At 43.0% G+C, this 9,237-nt stretch overlaps 1 protein-coding gene across 1 annotated transcript in view; it reads left to right on the top strand. All coding sequences in view use genetic code 11, as the record gives it.

Moving 5' to 3' along the window:
- EGR_05270 (hypothetical protein) overlaps positions 1–1,327 on the top strand; it is a gene marked incomplete at both ends in the record, with an annotated part of 8,335 nt that extends 7,008 nt beyond the window's left edge. The window contains one exon of the mRNA XM_024494519.1: positions 1,130–1,327. Within this exon, the coding sequence (XP_024351140.1) occupies positions 1,130–1,327 (198 nt within the window). The remainder of the gene's footprint in view (positions 1–1,129) is intronic.
- Positions 1,328–9,237: the final 7,910 nt, after the last annotated feature.

Consider the following 9,237-nt stretch of genomic DNA (forward strand, 5'->3'; position numbering starts at 1 on the left):
CATAGACGGGGTCCTGTTCTTTGTAAAACGTCGTCTTTCTAAATCGAAAATTGACATAGAAATTCCTATTTGTGTTTGAATGTGATTTCATTTTGCAAAATTAAGTATAATCACTTAGCTTTGTTCCGGTGTCGTTAAACCCTTCACTATGTAATGATCATTTTTTCGCTCATCATCTCTGACTGCTTTAATTGGTTGTTGCAGTTTCCGATTATGATCACTTTGGGGCGTGTTTGTGAGCTGAGCCGGAGGCATGTGAAAAGAAAATCCTTGTTTCTTTCCATCTCGCGTTTCGCTTTAGAGCGAAGAATTTATGCCCGTGGGCTACAATAACTATCCATAAACAATACTTCTATGTGTTCGCAATTTATGGTTTGTGATGGCGTCGTACTGGACCCGTGCTCGATAATTTATTGTCTTTGTTAAAAAAAATTGAAGACAACTATTTAACAGTTGGTAGAATTTCAAATTTCGTTGTCTATGTTATCCCACTTTTCAGGCCAGGCGAGTTGTCGCCTGCATCGGAGGGATGGCTCGTCGAACTTCAACGCCTTCTGTGATGCCCGAGCTAAAAGCAGCCCCTGTGCTCTCCTCTGTACCAGCTGTATACAAAATTGGGTGTGTTTGCCTGTTATTTTTTTTCCTATAAATTCTAATTTTTTGAATGCTATCTCTTAAAACCTAATTTGTTCTTTTATTCGATTTTTATGTAAGCGACTATGCTCCGAAGCTCTCCGGCTCTTTTAGTTTTCTAGTTTTAGTCTCTCCCACCCTGAATTTGCTCTAATACGAGTGAAACTGGATTACTTATGTTTTGGTGCCCAAATAACGATCGGCTGCTTGTTCAGTCTCAGTAAAAAATGTTTTCAACAGCATAGGTGATACTACTGATTCTCGAGTTTTCTGAGAACTGCAGTCTTTTTTGCGACTTTAAGGTAAATTTCATGGTGGTAGAATGAAAAGATAATGATTTGCAAGAGAATTTTCATCGAAATAGGGTGAAATTCCCACCAAAGACAATCAAAACCGCACTTTTACAAGTTATTTGCCTATTCAAGCAGAAATTCATGCGTAAAGTTAATGACCCTCGTTTCATTTACTGGTCAGTTCAACTCATCTTTAAAGTCAGTGTCTCCGTTTGTGGCTAATACTAAAAAAAGAAAACAGAGCTTCCACCCTTTTTGATCTAAAGCTGGAAAAAAAGATGTTTTGTTATTTTCGGGAGGAAAATTTGTTTAAACGTATGCTATCATTGTTCCCTGAATGTACACAGGATGTTGCTATGGCAGCGATCGCAACGCTCTCTATTGTTGGCCAACTTGGTTGACCAAACTCAAGATCTGATGGAAAAAAGCTTTTTCCCCATTCACTTTTAAATGGGAATAAGGGTAAGAAAATGATGTTTTTAGAGGTTATCAAGTTTCCTCGGGCAAAATATAAGTTGGGCAGGTGAAAACTTAAGACATATTTTGCACATTGCCTTTGGAAGCCAAGGAAACCTCTAGCTCTAGCTACCTCTCGTTCTTATCTCACGCTTATTTCCGTTCGAACTGTTGCCAATTAAATATGATCATCCTTTGAGAAATGTTAGAGGAATAATAACTGGTGAGGTGAGGTAGTATCACTCTTCCACTCCGATGTGCGATAGAAGGTCTTCTCACAGACAGGTTCTGCTACCTTATATATAAGGGCGCATAGCAGGCAGCCTTTTCTCCGCCTGGCTTACTGGTCCTGGTTTTTTTCTAAAGGCGACATTTTTCTTGCACACCTTTGAGTTGTATCGTATTGTGTTGAGCGACAAGATCTTAATTGCAATTTTTTTTCACCTTCAGCACGTGAACCGTTGGGTTTGCAGTTAACCACATACACATACACACACACATACCCACTTCTGAGCCACACATCTGTTAAGCTCGACTGATATTTGTTGACACAAGGTTTCAAAATAAATGCAAAGTGGTAGAGAGCCTAATGTGGAGCACCATACCGATAGACTGGTACGTATCTATTTAGACTTAAGTTATTATGGAGCCCGAGGGAAATATTTCGGTCATCTAACACTCGAACTCTCGCCCTTGGAGCTTGCTATTTCTTAGTGGTTGTGGCCCTTTAGCGGCACTGTGTGCTCTACCATGAGACTTCTGTATTGGCTATTGCAACAGTAGGAGAGGGGAAAACGACGAAGGACCCACTTTCCCATAGTAATGAAACCCTTTACACATTTCCGTGGAATCTGCCTATCATAAGCCATCTAGGGAATCAAAGGAGAGGACTTCACTCAATGTTGCCAAATTACTATTGCAAGGCATAGCATCACTTTCACAAGGGTAATTTTTCACCTTTTTCATTGCAAGGTTTGTTCTTTCCCCCCATCACATGTCACCAACATCAGTACATCGCATGGACTAGGCTTTAAAGTACAGCTCCCCTTTGTTTCATAAACAACCAAGCAATTAGTAAAATTTTTCCAAGTAAATAATGGAAGGTTTTTTGTTCACTTCATCAGTGATGTTGGATGCGACCCAAACTTCTTACGAGTGATCAAGTATTTTATGCCCCGTTACTAATTCATTTTGGTTTACATTCCATTCATAAGCCGACCAGCAGTATTTCCGCTAGCAGTTCTTTTTGCTTGAAGTATCAAATTAGTTCAACATATCGCTTCAAAAATAATGCATGATATAGTTGTCTGCAGTTATTCATCCTTTATTTATCTTAAATTCTATGAGGGGAAATAATAGACGTACCTTCGAAGCGTGTTTTAATTACGTCAATGAATCACTCTCAGCAGAATTTCCTTGTTTTGTTAAGAAACTTCTTAAGTAGATCTGAATGGTTCACTTACAATTTTCTTATTCTACTGATTAATGTGCATTTGGCCTGCTTTTCTTTCCATAGCTTCCGTCTCCACGTTGATATGCGCGAGATAGATACCAAGTCTTTACGCGGCAGCATCTCCGTGCAGAAGGAGAAGCCGAATGTCTTCAAATTTCATCAAAACCTTGATAAGATTCTGGTCATCGGAGTGAGTCAACTGGACGATAACGTCGACGTTCCGCCTCTACGTGTTGTCAAGTTGGTTTTTTCCTGCACCTGATTTACGCGTAGTTGATATGTGGTCACCATTGCCTCAACCACTTGTCATGTCATGAGAGGGAATTAACCCCACAAATTTGTTATTCTCGTGTAATCACGCTTTGTTAGTCCACTTTTTTAAAAATTGCTAGTTCATATACTGTTGCGAATCATAAGTATAGGAACAAGGATCGGGGGCGTTTTTAGATCAAATTTCTGGTCCTTTTTTTCTTGATTTTCTGTCGAGTTTGTGAATAAGAAGAATCGAGCTCGCGCCACTTTAGGCTTTTTTAAAGACAACTTTCTGATTCTAAAAGGCGATTTACAAAGCAACGGTTTTTTTGTAGTGGGTGATTGAAGGCAATGCATAGCTGCATTTCTTTTGATAATCAGGCAAAAATGTTAAGATTTCTTGTTATCATCTCTCACCGCTTCAGATGCCCCAGCATTGGATTGGCTTGTGGTCGGTACATCAATGCCTCCGATGTGATCCAGCTTGCCACTAATCTCGCACCATTACCTCCTGATGAGGCCATCGCACTCATTCCCGAGGCCTCTGTCTTTGTCGCCATGGCACCTTGGTCACCACAAGTACCTCAGTTTGAGATCCTAAACACCGTTACTGATCGTGGTATGTGTGCAGTCAAAGATTATGATTTGATACACCTGCTCGAGTCATTTAAGTAAACTCGTGCTATGCTAAAGGTAGTGTGTGATGATTGTGCTGTGCTGGCTTATTTCATTTTAGCCGAAATCTCTCCTTGTAATAAAACGAAAGCATTGCTTAGTTTATTTTGTGATTCGCTAAATTTGTGGAGGATTTTGGAGATAGTAAAGCTACTGAAAAGTGCAGCTAATTTACGATTAAACTCTACGCTTATTTGTACGTTTAGAACGCTTCGTATTCTTTACGGTGGTTTGCGACCTGGCACTGGAGTTTGTGACTAAACCCATTCGACTAAACTGCGTGTTTCGCGCCAAGATCCTTCAAAAGGACGCCATCTTTCGGCTCTCTACACCTCGAAATCCATGTTGCGAGGACGTTAGTCTTGTTCTCATTGAGGTCTGTCTTTTTGTCTTAATGTTCGTCTGGATCTTGAGCCGTTCCTCTTGATGCCACCTCAACCACAGTATTATCAGGAATTTTGAATTAGGAGGGCTTGTGGGTTGCATGATCAATTCACTCCTGAAGTTATGCAAGATTTACGACGAGGAGTAGTCTTTCTGAAATCCATAAGGTATCCTCTTTGTACCTCTCCTGATTCAGAGCTTGACAACCTGAATACAGACTTCTGCATCTATAGCAAGACCTTGCATGGAAGGATGATATGACCTCCAAACTCCTTGGTTGTTACCCATTTTCATCTGCTGATAATATCATTTCGAGGATTTTTAAAGAATCGCTTTTTTTTCAAAAACTCTTAATGAGGTACTGAAAACAGGTTACATTGTTTCATCGTTCTTGTCGCTCTCGAAGCGACAAGGTGTTACTAAGGCTTGAACGACAATTAGTCTGCTCAATATTTGGTAAAATTTGTTTCTTCCGGTAGGAAGTGGACAAGGAGAAAAACTGGATCAATATGAACCGTTTTGCCATTGTCAGCATGTCATCTCCCGCCTCAGAAAGCGTTCGCTCTGTCACCACCTCTGCACATGTTGGCACTCCTAAGGGGTCACCCAGAACTGGATCCGGCTCGCCAGCCAATCAAGACTTGGGTAGGTCAGCAGTCAGTCTTTTTTAACTGGTTCATGAAGCTGGCTCTGTTTAGAAGACCACACAATAGCTTCTCTTGGATTATAGCCGCGGCCAGAGACGATACCACTCTCGCCACAGATGCCGAAAGTGTTTTAGACGATGTCGTCGACGATGACGAACCCCTGATGAGCGGTAACGGAGGCGAAGATCTAGGCATTATCACTGACGACGAATTGCTCGTCGCTTGGAGTACTCTCGTCACCGAGTGGCGCGCTCGTATCCAGTCCTCTGCTTCTTCTGCGACTTCGCTGCCAGTACCGCCCTCTGCCGAGTCGGTAGTGCTGCGCACCGGCGCCGAAGCCTTACCCGATGGCGTTCTCGGTCGGAGAGTTACCCAGCTCGTGCGACGAGGCATCCCCCATACTATGCGCAAGGAGATATGGCAAATGTTGGCTGGATTTCAAGGTGCCGATTCGGGACTAACTGAGGTCTATCGGATCCTGCTCACAAAGGTTCGTCCATCTGACAAATTCAAACATCATTCTACCTCTTTTCCTCTTTTTAGCCCTGTCGATTCGACGTAGAAATCCAGAGGGATTTACCACGCACCTTCCCAGCGCACGACTTCTTTAAGGACCGAGCGGGACAGGAGATACTCTTCCAGCTTACGCGGGCCTATGCGCTCTACGATGAGGCTGTGGGTTATTGTCAGGGTATCTCATTCATTGCAGCAGCTCTCCTTCTTCATGTGAGTTGGCGTCTGCACTGCTAGCATTACTGACTTGGTTGAGCAAGCAGCAATCAACTGGTAGTTATGTCAACTTACAGTCACCTGCTGTTTCATCCACATTTTATATCATTTCTCTCTTTTCGAGTGCTATGCAACCTCCACATTTAGAATGTTATTTGTGCTTGGGATGATTAGACCACTTTACCTCCTCTCTACTGCTACTACTAGTAATGCTTTATCATTTCAAGCAATGTTTGACCTCTTCTCTACTTGGCTACCATTTTTGGTTTAAAATCTACAGTTCCTTCCTCTGATGTGCTTTCTGTCGTTGATAATAATGAGCACCTTCCGTTTTCAAATATTACACCGCTGCTTTGCATTTGAAAGTTCCAGGTGCTCTGTATAGCTTAGTCATGTGACCCTAGCAACAATGACTTATTCTTTTTAAGTAGTATATAACCTTGTTCAGTTAACTAATATGTTGGATTTGTGATACGATGTCTGCTCACAAACATTTTATGGACAAAACTGCTTACAGTAGCTATCTTCCTTGAGCAATATATGATTATCTTCCGTCGGCTAATGCCAAGTACTTTGAAACTAGTTTCCTTTGGACACTTGTTTACTTCACGCTACAATCCACTCAACTGTGTCCCCTTCCCAACAGTCGGTTTCACATGGTTGTTTTTCACCACCATGGATTCATTTAAAAGCACTTTAAAAATTAAAATTGGACGAGAATTGAAGCTTTCTGCTCATATCATTGGACAATTTTCACTAAATGTACGTAAAGTTGCCCACATCACACCAGTCAACTGTCTGTTCAACTCTGTATAGTGGTTTGGCCTCAGGAAGTATTGAACTTTGGCAATTGTGAGGAAATCACCGTTCTAGGCCAAAATAGATTGTATCAGGTCTTATCTTTCTGCAAAATTAACTATGTTTGCTTGTTATCCAAAAGCTAGAAGCTTGCAGACCTTAACGGGGAGACCTATAACTGAGGCGTGATTTGTCACCGAAAGCCAGCGGTCTTATTTTTGCCCTCTCCTTCCTTGCTAGTTGCCGGAGGAGCAGGCCTTTTGCTTGTTGGTGAAGATAATGTTCAACTACGGCACACGTCTCCTCTTCTTGAAGAACTGTGAGGGCCTCTTCCGTTGTTTCTACCAATTTGAATGCCTTCTCCGGGTGAGTTGGGGATGAGTGAATGGCTATTTGTCTTATCGGACACTCGTGGAATGACGTTATCTCATTATTTCATCACCTTATCTTGGCTTGAACACTTGACCTGTTGGTCAAAGTGTACGTGTTCCTGTTTGATAGCTGTGATTTATCCCCCTGTCACCTCATCTGACCAGTTGGTATCTTGATGATGTTCACTGTAGTCATCTCTGAGATGGAGAAGGCACAGAACGGAACAATTGCAGGTTAACTTCAAAAATTGTTGCAACTGTCTTTTTTCTATGAAGAGAGGCGCTAGAGGTGCCTGGAATACTAGAAAACATTCATATTTCAGTTCTGAAAGTTGGAAGTTTCCATTTTCATGGCTTTTTTCGAATATGCTGCAACTCCGCACTCCCGTCCACTCTCCCCTTCTTGGCTAATATCCCGTATGGACGCACCTCAAGTCTACCAACAGTCACTACAGATCTAGCGCGAATCAGCTACCATGATCATGAGCTACTGAAACCCCTGAGTGACTGAGGCCGTCTCCACAAGCCGGCAACCGCACACACGCCGCATTCCTCGTTGCTTACACATGCATGCCAGCAACAAAGATATCTGTACCGAAGTCTAGTTTACTGATTATCTGGTTGAGATCTCGGATAGATCCAGGCTCGCACCCTTAAATACCGGTCTACAATAATTGGGGACCCTGGTTGTAAACTGGGGTGTGTGTGGGCGAGTAGTTTTGATCCTATTACATCCCCCTCAGAACTGGTAATTAGCAAGCAGCGCCTTCAGAACGGGTGTCTGTATTGGCAACACCCACAGCGGCTAGCTCGTCAAGACCGTCTGAGATATGTGGTGGTCTCAGTCACGCGTATTTACAGTAGCTGGTTGACCTAGGCCTTACAGTGGTCATTAGCACTCTTAGAGCGCATCTATACCTGATATCAGCCAATGAGTAGAGAATGGACAAGAACGAGACCTTATGAATTGTTTGGAATTTAAGCATGAACATAGGAACTTCTGGGAAATCGGAAAGAAGCGTTTTTCTGGGGTCACAGGCATCCCCAACACGATTGTGTGGTGACGAGAAAGTGTGGTCACCACTATTAAGCTTTTGACATGTACTTCTTGGTGGTGCGTTTTGCTGTTACACTCTCCAACCGCTATGCGAAAAAATTGATGAGGAGCTATTGCAGCTTTAAAATGGCGTTGAACCTGGTTCGTGAAGCAGAAACGCTCGAACCGTATGTGCTATTCAGTGATATGAGAGCTCAAAGGAGCAAATGGGTAGACTTTCTGACAGGTTCATGCATATCGCATAAATTTTGTTCAGCCCCACAAATGTCAACTAGTGATTGGGATGAAATTGTTCAGTCATCTGAGAGGTGTGGCTACACAGGCCCTTCTCGTCTCCCTCGGTTCAGCCTTCGCACCGATGGTGTGAAACTCCACCCATATCACTCACTTTACCATTTTCTCAGCTCTTTCACGCCTCCCGAATCAATCTGACTCTTATCTGCTAGCATCTTCAAATTGAAATATCAAGGGAAATGCGCGCAGACCTTTGTTCATGCTCTACCTCTACTTTTCATTCCACCAGGACCAGTTACCTGACGTGGCAAAGGCCTTCGAGGATTTGGGCGTGAAGGTGCACATGTTCGCCAGCCAGTGGTTCCTCACCCTCTTCATGGCAAAATTCCCTCTCAACCTCGTCTTTCGCATTTTTGACATCTTTCTTGCCGAGGTTAGTCCACTACCAGTACTCTCATCACCCTTGCCCTTTATAAACGTGAATGATGCCCTTGAACTAAGCTTTTTATGATCTCTATGAGACCAACTGCATAACTTATGTTAGTCAGCTAATCTCCCGACTGTTCTTTGTCAATTTTAGGGCCTCATCTTCATTTTCAAAGTTATGATATCCCTTCTGCGTACCTCTCGCAGCTGCCTGTTAAGCCTGGACTTCGAGGGCACTCTCAAGTACTTCCGTGTTACCCTACCCAAACGATATCGGTCGCGAGAGGCCTGCGACCAGCTCATCGCCATGGCCTGTAGTGCCAAGGTGAGGCTACCTTTCTCTCGGTTTAGTTAGCTGATTTCGCTGGGCCTTGGCTCGAATACAGTAGTAGGAATAATACGTCACCTTATTCAAACTTATCACCCAAGTAAGATAACCATGGGTAATACTGTTAACCTTAACGCCTTTGCTACCGATACCAATTTAGCCCAGATCGTGCCTTTCAGAAAGCCCTGCTGCCATTTTTTTTCATTGGAAATTCAGTAAATATGTCTGCAATACGATTCAGCACAACCAGTTACTATAAACCCTTGAATAATACATGGCATACGCTTGTGACGACAGGCTCAGGTAGGAAGAACGGGCCGTCGCGTGTCGCTGGTAGCGAATGCTACGCTAGCTTATTCTACAGTAGCAGATTGATAAGAGTTAAAAGTGCATGTTTTGCCACGCATACCCTCTCAGTCTCCCACAGTTTGGTATATCCATAGCTTTGGCGTTAGGTTGTGGTAGCGACTTCTCGGTCCTTCCGTTCTTTAATAGCAAGAC

The sequence above is a fragment of the Echinococcus granulosus genome (assembly GCF_000524195.1).
Source record: "Echinococcus granulosus chromosome Unknown EG_S00037, whole genome shotgun sequence".
NCBI lineage: Eukaryota > Metazoa > Platyhelminthes > Cestoda > Cyclophyllidea > Taeniidae > Echinococcus > Echinococcus granulosus.